Source organism: Aspergillus melleus (genome assembly GCF_016097325.1).
Source record: "Aspergillus melleus strain CBS 546.65 chromosome Unknown contig2, whole genome shotgun sequence".
NCBI lineage: Eukaryota > Fungi > Ascomycota > Eurotiomycetes > Eurotiales > Aspergillaceae > Aspergillus > Aspergillus melleus.
Genome location: NW_025763371.1, coordinates 1063475 through 1078912, shown reverse-complemented (window position 1 = coordinate 1078912; position 15438 = coordinate 1063475). Strand labels below are relative to the sequence as shown.

General features: G+C 51.3%; 1 protein-coding gene across 1 annotated transcript; it reads left to right on the top strand.

Moving 5' to 3' along the window:
• Positions 1 to 6321: 6321 nt before the first annotated feature.
• On the top strand, positions 6322 to 14027 carry ACC1 (acetyl-CoA carboxylase ACC1). Its single transcript, XM_046084876.1, has 3 exons — positions 6322 to 6844; positions 6926 to 7096; positions 7157 to 14027. The coding sequence occupies exons 1-3, from the start codon at positions 6692 to 6694 to the stop codon at positions 13694 to 13696; spliced, it is 6864 nt and encodes a 2287-aa protein (XP_045940839.1). The 5' UTR covers positions 6322 to 6691; the 3' UTR covers positions 13697 to 14027.
• The last annotated feature ends 1411 nt before the right edge of the window (positions 14028 to 15438 follow it).

Genomic DNA, 15438 nt, shown 5'->3' with positions numbered 1-15438 from the left:
GTAGCAGTTTTCTTACTGCTTTCGTTAGTTCATTGGCCTCTGCAGTGGCTTGGCTCTTCTGACAGCTAAAATCTTCGAGATCTGTCTTTTCTTCGGATAGATCCTGCTGCGCTGCAGGGAACATCTCCAACGATATTGGCTAATAGCTGAGTCAATGTCCCAATATCATCCACTAATGTGAAGCGATTGATCAGGCAGCGTCTAAGATTGCCATCCTTGTCCTGTACGACCAGAATTCCGTCCGAGGCGTATAGAACAATCGCAAATTCTGGACCAATCTTTCCACTATTTTCTTCCTTTTGCATAATCGATGCCATAGTGCTGAGTCTCACAGCCTTCTCCATACAGAAGATCGGATACTCTCTCAATGCCACGAGCAATGGGCAAATGTCTTGATTTCTCGCAGCATACATGCTTTGCGGTGGCGTTTTCGTTGCTAATAGCAGGACGGTTAGGAGACCATCTGGGCTACAAGTATGTCCTTTTTGTGGGTTAGATCTGGATGGCTATCTGGTTCTTGATTAGCGGGTTCGCATACAATATTGTGCTCTGTATCTTCGCCCAAGCCATGACAGACATCAGCAATGGCATTCTCGTTCCCAAATTATTTGCATTTCTCGCGCGCTTTTGACTATTGTGCAGTATTCAATTGTGATTGGGCTGGGCGTTGTAAAGACTGTTGAGTGAGAAATAAATTGAAGTAGAAAAAAAATTATATGTGGATATTGTAGAACATAATGACTTAAATTGGGCTTGCAAAGGCTGTATGTTTGATAGTTGTTGCGTTTGTGAGAGAAGAGGTTTGAGGGGAGCAGAGATGAAGAGAAAGGTGTGCAGGAATAAATGATGGTTGATCTGTTTTAGATGTGATATATTCCTTGATTCGGAGGATAAAAAGAGAGCGTTTCCGAGGTTGTATATCTGAGTTTTTGTTTTTTTCTGGGGGGGTGGGGTGAAAGGCGCTTCTTAGATAGGGATATGTGCTTCATCCATAAGGGTATATACAGTGACGGATTAGCAGTCAATAGACCGCAGAGAGTTAGTTTACGGGTTTATCCATAGCAGGGATTTTGCACATAGATATAGGATTCAAGTGATGAATCTTATGACATAACAAACAACACCAGCTGTACTACTCCAGGTCTGTCTAAAATTGCTATCCAATATTGGAAAGTGGAATATGAACTTAAAATTGACTCACCGACGAAGTGCAGGAATGCAATGAAGGCCAGAAAGTCCAGTAATCAAAGTAGAATTAGAATCAGCCATGTCAAAACTGAAAAGTATCCGATAAACATCCACAATGTTAGAAGATAAGAAGATCGCTCCATTTACAGACCATGGCAAAGACCTAGATGCCATACTACACAACACCGCAGAGATCTTTGTTTCGGACTATAATCAGTATATTCACTTATATGCTTATTGTTAATCTTTGCATTTATAGAATCCGAATGCTCATTTCCACTTACTATGTAGTCTTGCCAAGAGTATATGTCTCCTGGAGTCTTGGTTACAATATGGCTTGTTTTGCACCACGCGGCAATGACGATAAATTAATGATGGCATAGGTATCATGCTTTCTGTTGAATCTGGAAGGAATTTCAGGACGGTAATCGGGCGTGCGTTCAGGGTTTCCCAGTCCGGTAGCTACAGGGGAGCGACTGCTCGAAGCATCGATTACACGGCTGGGAGCCATCACAGCGGACCTTGCGCATCCGACAGCACTCACAGGCGCGGGAAATACGAGTCAGGGCCCGGGCGACCTCGCCTTGGACCCGCGGAGGCGCTTCCATTTGGTATGTATCCCTGGTGGCGGAGTTGTCAGATGTATATCCGTGCGTGATAACAGACAGTCAAGATGCTACGAGGAGAGAAAGCAGACCGCTGAGTCAGAAGAAGGGTCTAGAGTCCGCTCTCGGAGTTGCGGAATTATCGTCCAGAATTACAAGAACAACGTCATGGAAGAGCATAGAATGGGCAAATCTTTGATAAGCTCTAACATCTCTCTATACCTGGGACCGGAATACACCCAGGCTCCAGATAGTGCAAAGTATAGAGCTGTTTCTTCTTTATCAATGTGCAATAAGTTCATTGCGCTGCCTATATCTTTGTGGTACTTCTCATCGTCACGTAAATTCTTCATCATAACTCCATGTCTTCAATCTGCTCATGTCTCTCGTTCTTCGCTGATATACAACATGGACAGGAAGATCACCAGGACCTGCCTTGTTCCCTACATGTGAAATCCGAATGATATCTCATTCGATTGAAAAAGAAGAAGAAGAAGAAAAAAAAAATAAAAATAAAAACCGAGTTCCTAACATCTGTGTTGATCTTGTAGATATGCTTGATTCTACAAGAAATCCTACAAGAAATTCATAAACTCAACAAATCTTGACCTATTCAAGGTACAGCACTCATAAGGTTAGTATAAGATGCTACTTTACTTAAAGGTCTAAACTTCTAGATTTCATGTGTTGTGTTAATTTCTTCTTCCCACAACACTTGTTATTTTACAAGGTAACTATGCTTAGTAGAATTAGTAATTATCATGAATCTTTCAAGGAAATCATCATTAAGAGAACATATATTAGGTTTTGCTTTGCCGAAGCAACTGGATTGTTACATTCATGATGGAGTATTGTATTAGGTGCATAAATCTTAGGTGTAGCAAGAATTTCATCTTCAAGAAGACAATTATTCACATATACTCTGTTAGGCTCACCGTATCCTTTCTGCATATGATCAAATCTACTCCAATATGTGCTCTCTGCCCACCCGTACACCTCTGGCCAGAGGTCAACGCCTACCCTATTCCTGCTTAGCCCCTTGTATCGGTTTCTGTTTCCGATGGGTGAAGATCTCCTGGCTCGGAGGTGAGATATCGTCAAAAAGCGCGGCTTCGACCAAAACTATTCCTGGAAACTCTAGGCTCTTGGTGGAAACGGGGCTGGTCGGAGATCCAAATCAATACGAGACAAAAGAGAACAAACCAGGGAAGAAAAGGAAGGAGAATTACCTGTGGCAATTTCCGCAGAATTGTCGCTAAGGTTGTACCATGATTTGGTTCTCTATATCTATTGGGGAAAGGAAGATCGGGACAAAGGGATAGTATGTGACGAACTTGAACACGAACACGGTTTCCACTCATGGTATGCGAGCCTGCGAATGTTTTGAGCGCGTTGGATTCGTTTACTTGGAAATCGGCCTCATTAACGACGTAATTGATTGAGGCTCCTCGAGTGGTGGTTAGCTGGTTAAAAACCTGGGTGGGGGGTTGTTTGACGAACTTTTCGTTGGTCTTTGTTGCTACTTTGGCTTTATAGGGTTAAGGTGAAGGAAGCAGCTGAAGAAAAGGTTTGGTAGAATGGGGGAGGGAGAAAATCCCATTATCCTCCATTTCGGCACCAATTGGCTTATGCTAGAGTTACGGCAAGTCCGCTTTCACTGAATAGATATAGGCGCTACGTTGTTGTGTAAGTCATCATAGAAGAACACAATTCTGTCTTTGGTATCACAGCTGGCTGGGGTGTATAGATATAAACGTGTGTTGGAAAAAGCCCCGAGGGCGAACAGCCTATAGAGATCTCTACTACGCTCGGTGTAGAGAGCATTGAGAAGATGTACGTCCCTGAAGGTTATGCTCTATCTTGGTAGTTGAGATAGTTGAATTAATTCACTCGATCGGCTTCGGTAGCTATCTCGTAGAGCGTTTACAGTTTTTATGTTGTTGTATTCAAATGCGTACCCTCATCTCAATTATATATGTCTACTTTGGCCCCAACAACAATATATAGCGACGACAAGTGATAAAATATATATCAAGCCACCAGCGTCTGCCGACGAGGGATGCTCCCTACGTCAAGTCTTCTTATCGGAACGAAGGAATTTGCCTGTTTAGGTAGTTTGGATTACGGAATGGGGGACCAAAAGTAATCAGACTGCCACTAGTAATATTCACAGCCAAGCAGAAAGATTTTGTAAAGTAATATAACTTTTATGTGATATATCATATTATTCTATATCTAATTGAGTAATGGTTCATATTATAAAGCTATGTAAAGCCTCCACTAAGCCAAAAATGCTTATTCCGGTAGTAAATTCAATCATTTTAGGTGAATATTATGTTATAATCAAAGGCATTAATATACCCTGAAAGAGTATCTTTATATGAGGCATCATATATATAAAACACTCTTTACCAACTCTTTCTGCTTGGCCGTGAATATTACTAGTGGCAGTCCGATTACTTTTGGTCCCCACCTCCGTACTTTCACGGTACAGAGTAAGCGTGCAGTAGTAGGTAAGGTAGCCTGATAGTTCTAGGTATCTACGCCAACAACAAACTCGAAGAGCTGCTGCTCCCTTTTGGCTTCTAGGCTTTCTAGTGACAATCCTGACTAGGCAAACTATCAATGATCCCCGCATTGCTCGCAACCATCCCAGAGCATCTCCACTCTATTGTTCAGTGTTGGACCGCCTGTTGTAATTTGTACGGAGTATGGCCTCGCTTGCCCGATGTGGTTTAGTGCCAGGTTACCGTAGTCAGCGGTCTTCGAGACCATCAATTCAGCGCACTCTACTCCGTACACCTCTGCAAGTTCATCAACTACCAATGATGACAATGAATACTCTATTCCAAGTGCAAAAACTGAGTCGTAACCGGAAGCTCGGAACGGCAGATGTGCGAGAAAACTGGAGTCTGGAATTTCCCGTTGCAAATTGCTGAGGTCGATCCGCCCAACGGGGCAACGGCCACTTTTTCTAGAATCTCGAGGCGCCCGCGGATTGGCCGGAGACGGAGGGAAATGGAGTTTGGTTGAGCCTTCATTCCACTCTTTGGAATATCCAGGAGGTTCCAGGTACGGACTCAGACTCATTTTGAGGTCTGCTCTGGTCTGGGGGTCATTGGGCTACGATGGCGTTAGGTATCTAACCATCTATATCTGACAGCGCGGTCGGGTCAGTCATTAATGATCATCGTCTTACTCGTGTCGGCGGGTCACGGCGAGTTTTTTTATTTTTTGTTATTTTTGACCGGAGGGTTTTGTTGATTTATTCTGTGAAATGGTGCATGCTGACAGACTAGACCGTAATGCACTGCTTCCTTTTCAAGTTAATTATTATGATCATAGGCTGTTCTTCTTTTGTTCAGATACCCCTGACAAGAAATCCATGAGGTTCTGTCATCTTCGACAAGGCAATCTTCTGTGGGTTCGTCTCCTGCCAAGTAGGGGACACCGTCGATCGCGGAGGGTTTTGGGAGAGGTGATATTGCGATGGTCGGTGTTTCGGACCGAAAGGCTGAAAAGGGTTCCAAGCCTTATGAATTAGTACTCCGTACATATTATTACGGAGAGCTGAACAAGAGGGATTTGAAGAAAGGGTGGATCAGTATCCAGAGCCATCCATTTCAGGAGTTGGGGATATCTCTACTCTTTATAGAGGCAAGATGGAAAAAGTCCCGGAGTAATCCATGCGGAGTTTTAGACGGAACCTTTTTTCTTTTTTTTTTCTTTGGTTTGTTGTCTTCAAGTTGAGATCTTCCCCGACGGGATTAATTAAAGACCAAGACACTCATAGGCCCGTGGGAAGATTAGCTCTCTTCCTGCGTAGCGCTCCGATTACCGAAGGGGACATTTGGCCAGGCCAGTGCAGCCGATAGGGCCATTAGTATGGCTAACCTCCTTTTCCGGACGGAACCAAGTTCGCAGGAACGAGTTACCGATACGGTGAGAGTGAAGGGACCGGCAGTTCGTCGAGGGTGGGAATGGGGCCAAAGACCACGTCCCAACTCCCCGTGAATGTTGACCCAAAGGGCCAAAAGTGGTGGGAAAGAAAGTGGGAAATGGACGTCAGCGGGGCCCAACAACCTGTCTCACCGCCTTCCGTTTTGCCGATTGAGAAGAAGTTGGGGATTTTTCATCTTGGCTTGTGTACGTACTGTACTGTGTAGTTGCTGGATACTTGCAATCCGTCAATTATAATATTGATCATATTATAGTACTATGTAGCAATTGTAACATCTTCTCCTATCTAGATCTCCTAGAGTATATAATCATACCATTATAATATGATAATATGATAATATCCAGATAATACTGTATCTTCAGATCCCACTAGCGCCCGCATCGATGGTGGCCACCCCTTTCGGGACTAGCGCTCGGTGACATTTCCGCCTTGCCCGGTCTTGCTTGTCCGCTTTGGTCGGTCTGTCTGTCTGCGCTGTCCCTGCCGACTCCATTCGATCTGCTTTTCTTCTCTTCTTCTCCCATTCGGTCTCTGCTTCTTTTCTTCTTCTTTTTTCTTTTCCTTCTTGCTTCACAAACTCCAGTTTGCTGACCTCTCCTCCCTCTCTCTCTAAAACAGCTGGGGTAATTCCTCTCTTCCTAGCCCCCACTTCTTCCCGTTCTTACGACTTAGATAATTCCTCCTGACACCGTGTGAACCACGACTTGGAGAAGGTCTCGTTTCTGCCTCTTCTCTTCACCTTCCTGCTCCTTTTCTCTCTTGTCTATTCTTCTCTTAGACTTGTATCACTACGAGCGAGACGATTCTTTCTTTGCGACTTCATCTCTCCTCTCATACGTCACTAATTCTCTTCTCGGCTTTTTTTTCTCTTCTCACCCCGATTACCAACTTTTTATTATACGAGAAGTTTATGATATTCTAATTGATCGATTCAATCATGGCCTCTGCCAACGGTTCCGCCAACGGGCACGGCACCTCGAAGCCCGAAATCCCCTCACATTTCATCGGTGGCAACCACCTCGACGCCGCGCCGCCGAGTAGCGTCAAGGATTTCGTGGCCAAGCACGATGGCCACTCCGTCATCAGTTCCGTAAGTTTGCTCGCCCCTGGGCCTGAGCCTAATGTACTTTTTGATCACATTGTGGAGATCTAACTCAATCGTCCCTCGCAGGTCCTCATTGCCAACAACGGTATTGCCGCAGTAAAAGAAATCCGTTCCGTACGAAAATGGGCCTACGAAACGTTTGGCAACGAGCGTGCCATCCAATTCACAGTCATGGCCACTCCCGAAGATTTGCACGCCAACGCGGACTACATTCGGATGGCGGATCAGTATGTCGAGGTATGTACTGTGTTTGCGGTCATGGCCTGATACATAATTGCTGATATTAGCTGGTTCTAGGTGCCCGGTGGTACGAATAACAACAACTACGCCAACGTTGAGTTGATCGTGGATGTTGCCGAGCGAATGGATGTCCACGCCGTGTGGGCTGGATGGGGTCACGCTTCGGAAAACCCTCGACTTCCCGAATCCTTGGCTGCCTCGCCCAAGAAGATCATCTTCATCGGTCCCCCCTCGTCTGCCATGCGCTCGCTTGGTGACAAGATCTCCTCGACGATCGTTGCCCAGCACGCTGGCGTCCCTTGTATTCCCTGGTCCGGAACGGGCGTCGACGATGTGGAGATCGACAAGCATGGTATCGTCACCGTCAAGGACGAGATCTACAACAAGGGTTGCACCTTCTCGCCCGAGGAGGGTCTGGTCAAGGCCAAGGAGATTGGTTTCCCTGTCATGATCAAGGCCTCCGAAGGTGGTGGTGGTAAGGGTATCCGTAAGGTCGAGAAGGAAGAGGACTTCATCAGTCTGTACAACGCCGCCGCCAACGAAATCCCCGGTTCGCCCATCTTCATCATGAAGCTCGCCGGTAACGCTCGTCACCTGGAAGTCCAGCTGCTGGCCGATCAGTACGGCAACAACATCTCTCTGTTCGGCAGAGATTGCTCGGTCCAACGACGACACCAGAAGATTATCGAGGAGGCTCCCGTGACGATCGCTAAGCCCATCACCTTCCAAGCCATGGAGAAGGCCGCCGTGAGCCTGGGTCGCCTGGTCGGTTACGTGTCTGCCGGTACCGTCGAGTACCTGTACTCGCACGCCGACGACAAGTTCTACTTCCTGGAACTGAACCCCCGTCTCCAGGTCGAGCACCCCACCACCGAGATGGTGTCGGGCGTCAACCTGCCCGCTGCTCAGCTTCAGATTGCCATGGGTATCCCCCTGCATCGCATCCGTGACATTCGTCTCCTCTACGGCGTTGACCCCAACACCTCCTCCGAAATTGACTTCGACTTCTCCAACGAGGAGAGCTTTAAGGTCCAGCGTCGTCCCCAGCCCAAGGGTCACACGACCGCTTGCCGTATCACCTCCGAAGATCCCGGCGAGGGATTCAAGCCCTCCAGCGGTACCATGCACGAGCTGAATTTCCGTAGTTCGTCCAACGTCTGGGGTTACTTCTCCGTCGGTACGTCCGGAGGTATCCACAACTTCTCGGACAGTCAGTTCGGTCACATTTTCGCCTACGGTGAGAACCGTTCCGCTTCCCGGAAGCACATGGTTATCGCACTGAAGGAACTGAGCATTCGTGGTGATTTCCGTACCACCATCGAGTACTTGATCAAGCTGCTGGAGACGCCCGCCTTCGAGGACAACACCATCACGACCGGCTGGCTCGATCAGCTTATCTCCAACAAGCTGACCGCCGAGCGTCCTAACACCGTAGTCGCCGTTCTCTGCGGAGCTGTCACCAAGGCTCACCAGGCCAGTGAGGCCGGCATGGAGGAATACCGCAAGGGTCTCGAGAAGGGTCAGGTTCCTTCCAAGGACGTCCTGAAGACCGTCTTCCCCGTGGATTTCATCTACGAGGGCCAGCGGTACAAGTTCACCGCCACGCGGGCCTCTCTGGACAGCTACCACCTGTTCATCAACGGCTCCAAGTGCTCCGTGGGTGTCCGTGCCCTGGCTGACGGTGGTCTGCTCGTTCTTCTGAACGGCCGCAGCCACAACGTCTACTGGAAGGAGGAGGCGGCTGCCATCCGTATCAGTGTGGACGGCAAGACGTGCTTATTGGAGCAGGAGAATGACCCGACGCAGCTTCGCTCGCCCTCTCCCGGTAAGCTCGTCAAGTTCACGGTGGAGACTGGTGACCACGTTCGCGCCGGTCAGGCCTACGCCGAGGTCGAGGTGATGAAGATGTACATGCCTCTGATCGCGCAGGAAGATGGTGTCGTTCAGTTGATCAAGCAGCCTGGTGCTACGCTGGAGGCCGGTGATATCCTCGGTATCCTGGCTCTGGATGACCCGTCCCGTGTTAAGCACGCCCAGCCCTTCACTGGCCAGCTTCCCGACTTGGGTCCTCCCCAGGTTGTCGGTAACAAGCCCCCACAGCGGTTCTTCCTTCTGCACAGCATTCTGGAGAACATCCTGCGAGGATTCGACAACCAGGTCATCATGGGATCTACCCTCAAGGAGCTCGTGGAGGTGCTTCGCAACCCGGAGTTGCCCTACGGCGAGTGGAACGCCCAGTCGTCTGCCTTGCATTCTCGTATGCCCCAGAGACTGGACTCCCAGCTTCAGAACGTTGTCGACCGCGCCCGGTCTCGCAAGGCTGAGTTCCCCGCCAAGCAGCTGCAGAAGACCATCTCCCGATTCATCGAGGAGAACGTCAACCCCGCCGACGGTGAAATCTTGAAGACCACCCTGCTGCCCCTGTTGCAGGTGATCAACAAGTACATGGACGGCCTGAAGACCCATGAATTCAACGTCTTCATCGGCCTGCTGGAGCAGTACTACGAGGTGGAGAAGCTCTTCGGTGCCCGCAACGCCCGTGACGAGGACGCTATTCTCAAGTTGCGTGACGAGAACAAGGACGACATCACCAGCGTTGTCCAGAAGGTCCTCTCTCATAGCCGTATCGGGTCCAAGAACAACCTCATCCTCGCCATCTTGGCTATGTACCGCCCCAACCAGCCCGGTGTCGGCAACGTCGGCAAGCACTTCAAGCCTATCCTCAAGAAGTTGACGGAGCTCGAGTCGCGCTCTGCTGCTAAGGTCACCCTGAAGGCCCGTGAAGTGCTCATCCAGTGCGCCCTTCCTTCTCTGGAGGAGCGTCTGTCCCAGATGGAGCTCATCCTGCGCTCTTCCGTCGTCGAGTCCCAGTACGGCGAGACTGGTTGGGATCACCGGGAGCCCGACTTCTCGGTCCTGAAGGAGGTCGTTGACTCCAAGTACACCGTCTTCGACGTGCTGCCGCGCTTCTTCGTCCACCAAGACGCCTGGGTGACTCTGGCCGCCCTCGAGGTCTATGTTCGCCGTGCGTACCGCGCGTACACCCTGAAGAGCATTCAGTACAGCGCTGCCGGCGAGCAGCCCTTGCTTTCGTGGGACTTCACTCTCGACAAGCTCGGCCAGCCCGAATTCGGCCCCGTTTCGTCGACGCAGCCCTCGGCCCCCAGCACCCCGACCACTGAGGCCCACAACCCCCTGACGAGAATCAACTCCATCAGCGACATGTCGTATCTGGTCAGCCCTGGCAGCGGTGATACCCGGAAGGGTGTCATCCTGCCCATCCAGTATCTGGAGGATGCCGAGGAGTTCCTTCCCCGGGCTCTCGAGATGTTCCCCCGCACTGGAAAGGCCAAGAAGCCCGCCGACGGCCTCATCGCCGACCTGGAGGGCAAGCGTCGCCCTACGGTCCGCACCGAGGCTGACAGCGAGCTGACCGGTGTTCTCAACATCGCCATCCGTGACGTTGAGGATATGGACGACAACCAGATCGTCGCTCAGATCAACGGTCTTCTCGCCGATGTCAAGGAGGAGCTGCTCGCCCGTCGCGTTCGTCGCGTGACGTTCATCTGTGGTAAGAACGGTATCTACCCCGGCTACTACACCTTCCGTGGACCCCTCTACCAGGAGGATGAGAGCATTCGTCACAGCGAGCCCGCTCTGGCCTTCCAGTTGGAACTTAGCCGCCTGTCGAAATTCCGCATCAAGCCCGTCTTCACGGAGAACCGGAACATCCACGTGTACGAGGCCATCGGCAAGGGCCCCGAGAACGACAAGGCCGTCGACAAGCGCTACTTCGTCCGTGCCGTCGTGCGTCCAGGTCGCCTGCGTGACGACATCCCCACGGCTGAGTATCTGATCTCGGAGGCCGACCGGTTGATGAACGACATTCTCGATGCCCTGGAGATCATTGGCAACAACAACTCTGATCTGAACCACATCTTCATCAACTTCTCCCCCGTGTTCAACCTGCAGCCCAAGGACGTGGAGGAGGCCCTGGCCGGATTCTTGGACCGCTTCGGCCGTCGTTTGTGGCGCCTGCGTGTGACCGGTGCCGAAATCCGCATTCTGTGCACCGACCCTGCCACCGGACTGCCCTACCCTCTGCGGGTGATCATCACCAACACTTACGGTTTCATCATCCAGGTGGAGCTGTACATTGAGAAGAAGTCCGAGAAGGGCGAGTATATCTTCCAGAGCATCGGCGGCACCAACAAGCTCGGCTCCATGCACCTGCGCCCCGTAGCCACCCCCTACCCCACCAAGGAATGGCTCCAGCCCAAGCGTTACAAGGCCCACCTCATGGGTACCCAGTACGTGTACGACTTCCCCGAGCTCTTCCGCCAGGCCTTCCAGAACAGCTGGACCAGCGCCATCGCCAAGGTTCCCTCGCTGGCCGAGCGTCGTCCTCCCGTGGGCGAGTGCATTGACTACACCGAACTTGTCCTCGATGACACCGACAACTTGGTCGAGATCCAGAGAGGCCCCGGCACCAACACTCACGGTATGGTGGGATGGCTCGTGACCGCTCGTACTCCTGAGTACCCCCGTGGCCGTCGCTTCATCATCGTGGCCAACGACATCACCTTCCAGATCGGTTCGTTCGGTCCTCTGGAAGACCGATTCTTCAACAAGTGTACCGAACTGGCCCGCAAGCTCGGTATCCCTCGCATCTACCTCTCTGCCAACTCCGGTGCCCGTATCGGTATGGCCGACGAGCTCATCCCCTACTTCTCGGTTGCCTGGAACAACCCCGAGAAGCCCGAGGCCGGCTTCAAGTACCTGTACTTGACCCCTGAGGTCAAGCAGCAGTTTGACGCCAGCCGCAAGAACGAGGTCATCACCGAGCAGATCTTCGACGAGGGCGAGGAGCGCCACAAGATCACCACCGTCATCGGTGCCAAGGACGGACTGGGTGTCGAGTGTCTGAAGGGATCCGGTCTCATTGCCGGTGCCACCTCCAAGGCCTACGAAGACATCTTCACCATTACCTTGGTCACTTGCCGATCCGTCGGTATCGGTGCCTACCTGGTCCGCCTGGGACAGCGTGCCATCCAGGTTGAGGGCCAGCCCATCATCCTGACTGGTGCCCCTGCCATCAACAAGCTGCTGGGTCGTGAGGTCTACACCTCCAACCTGCAGCTCGGTGGCACCCAGATCATGTACAAGAACGGTGTTTCTCACATGACCGCCAACGATGACTTTGAGGGTGTGCAGAAGATCGTCGAGTGGATGGCTTTCGTTCCCGAGAGCAAGGGCAGCCCCAGCCCTGTCCGTCCCTGGTCCGACACCTGGGATCGGGACGTTGCCTACTACCCTCCTCCCAAGCAGACCTATGACCCCAGATGGCTCATCAACGGTAAGGAGGACGAGGAAGGCTTCCTGCCCGGTCTGTTCGACGCCAACTCCTTCGAGGAGGCTCTCGGTGGATGGGCTCGCTCCGTCGTTGTTGGTCGTGCTCGCTTGGGTGGTATCCCTATGGGTGTCATTGCTGTCGAGACTCGCTCTGTCGAGAACGTCACCCCTGCCGACCCTGCCAACCCTGACTCCATGGAGATGATCAGCACCGAGGCCGGTGGCGTGTGGTACCCCAACTCCGCCTACAAGACCGCCCAGGCTCTCCGTGACTTCAACAACGGTGAGCAGCTGCCTGTGATGATCCTCGCCAACTGGAGAGGTTTCTCTGGTGGACAGCGTGACATGTACAACGAGGTCCTCAAGTACGGATCGTACATCGTCGACGCGTTGGTCAAGTACGAGCAGCCCGTCTTCGTCTACATCCCGCCCTTCGGTGAGCTCCGTGGTGGTTCGTGGGTTGTCATCGACCCCACCATCAACCCCGACCAGATGGAGATGTACGCCGACGAGGATGCCCGTGGTGGTGTTCTCGAGCCCGAGGGTATCGTCGGCATCAAGTATCGCCGTGACAAGCAGCTGGATACCATGGCTCGTCTGGACCCCACCTACGGCGAGCTGCGTCGCTCCCTGGAGGATACGTCCCTCAGCAAGGAGCAGCTCTCCGAGATCAAGACTCGCATGGCCGCCCGCGAGGAGCAGCTCCTGCCCGTCTACACGCAGATCGCCCTGCAGTTCGCTGACCTCCACGATCGCGCCGGCCGTATGCAGGCCAAGAACACCATCCGCCGTCCTCTCACCTGGAAGAACGCCCGTCGCTTCTTCTACTGGCGTCTGCGCCGCCGTCTCAGCGAGGAGCTCATTGTCAAGCGCATGGTCGCCGCCGTGCCCTCTCCCGACTACCGCGAGGGCAGCGGCGCCGTCCCCACCCCCGCTCCTACTGGTCGTCTGACCGACACCACCGAGTCTGCCCGCGCCGCGCACCTCCGTATGCTGCGCTCATGGACTGGTCTGCTGGAAGACGAGCTGGAGAACGACGACCAGCGCGTTGCCACCTGGTTCGAGGAGAACAAGACCCTCATCCAGGACAAGGTCGAGGCGCTGCAGACCGAGCGCGTGGCATCGGATGTTGCCCAGCTATTGATCAGCGACAAGGACGGTGGTCTGAAGGGTGTGAAGCAGGTGTTGAGCATGCTTCCTGTCGAGGAGAAGGAAGCCGTTCTCAAGCTTTTGGGATCGTCTTAGATCTGTTGATTTCTTTTATTCTTTTGACAATACCCAAGTCAGAGAGAGGGGGGACTTTCAAAGAAGAGTGTTCAATTTTGGACGGAAAAACTATTTCATTCTATTACATTTTTTTCATCTTATACCTTGATTTTTCATTCAAGTTTTCCGGGTTCGGATGGAACAGCTGGTTCGGTTCTGGTTTTGTTTACACTGATTGATGCATTGTCTATGTCATGTTAATGTCTTTTTTGTCTTTTGTTCATTATACACGGTGGTTTCTTTATGTTTTTCTTGTAATTAAGCATTCATCTATTCAATTGATTGAGAGATTATATTATATTCATTTTCTGGCAGTCCCTCGTTTTGATTGGATATTACTTTACTTGTAGTAAATGTTTGTACGCAAGTCGGAGATAAGACTTCCGTTCTTAGGTACTGCATACCTTTCCTGACCTAGTCATTGCTACATACAATAGAGAGAGCAGGGAAGCAGGACTGGCCTGCCTAAGTTGCCTCACTGTAGAGTGGTATCTAGTGTGTCATGATCGATGCAGTCTGATACGGATAAGGAACTGTTTGCTCTCGATGCAATAACATCATCGATACCGAGCGAATCGACTCACCTGTCGCAATACAATATCATATATCATCTACACTGTGACCGACAGAGCAACCCTCCAATGTGACCTGACCCCTCGAGTCGACGTCTGTGGACCTGTGGGCCTTGTAGTTTGCCAACCCCGGAATCCCAATAAGGAGAATAGAATCGATCGTGGCGCGGCTCTCTCGCTGCTCTTCTATAAACTGAGATATGCACCCAGCCAACTAGCCAGCCAGCCACAGCCGGACTGACGCTGCAAAAAAAACTTATAGACCGGGGGTTCACAGAAGCAGCGACGGATCGCGCGGATTAGTATACAAGGGTGGCCCGGCTGTATAGTCCGCAACGAAGGGCGGGAAGCTACCGATCCCGTTATCGTTGTGTGCGCGCGCGACGTCCCGATTCACCTTGTTTTGCGCGGGCTGGTTCGCCGCATATGCGTGGACGGTCTCGGCTTGACCGAGCGAGCCGGACAATCGCCACAGGGAGGTTGTTTTGTTCGGGTAGATGGCCCGTGGCAGGGTCGTAGGCTGGGTTTTGAGATGTCCAGGACTAGGAAGATGCGGGTTTGCCAGCGCTGCTTGGCGAGGAGGGTCATCTTGGGTAGGTGTTGCTGCTGGTGGTTGCGGTTGTTGTTGTTGATGTTGTTGCTGGGTGGTGATGGTGGGTCCTGGATGAGATGGTACTTCTGAAGGACTTGGTAACTAGGCTAGGGGGAGTAATGTTTCTTCCGAAGCAGACCATGATTGCTCCCAGTGGGCATTTTTGTGGGAGATGATGATGAGAACACGGAGTGGTTGATGTCGGTTCTTCTCTACCATCTGGGCGTCTGATGGGGTGTTATCTTTACTCCTATATGTAGTGGGTTTACGATGAACTCACGTTCTAAAGCTTGACTTTGAGGACTATAAAGCGCGTCTGGGTAGCTAGGCTGTGTTTTGATGCTTGGTGTGGTTGTCTCTTTACCTACAGGTATGTACATTCGTACACCTCCTTGGATGTAGTTGACATGGACTCGGCACCGGATTTAATGAAAATCCGTCCGCGTCTCACTTTGTTCTCATAGTCAATCGGAATCATCCAAACATAAGCAAGCATCGGCAAATAGCCAAACCATCCATGAAGTGCACATTGTCGAATGATAAAATATAGTAATAAA

What these genes read in the sequence shown, in the direction of transcription:
- ACC1 (XM_046084876.1), top strand. Translation starts at nt 6,692, where the DNA reads ATGGCCTCTGCCAACGGTTCCGCCAACGGGCACGGCACCTCGAAGCCC. An exon ending in GCCACTCCGTCATCAGTTCC is followed by an intron (nt 6,845 to 6,925) that starts GTAAGTTTGCTC and finishes CGTCCCTCGCAG; the next exon opens with GTCCTCATTGCCAACAACGG. An exon ending in TGGCGGATCAGTATGTCGAG is followed by an intron (nt 7,097 to 7,156) that starts GTATGTACTGTG and finishes AGCTGGTTCTAG; the next exon opens with GTGCCCGGTGGTACGAATAA.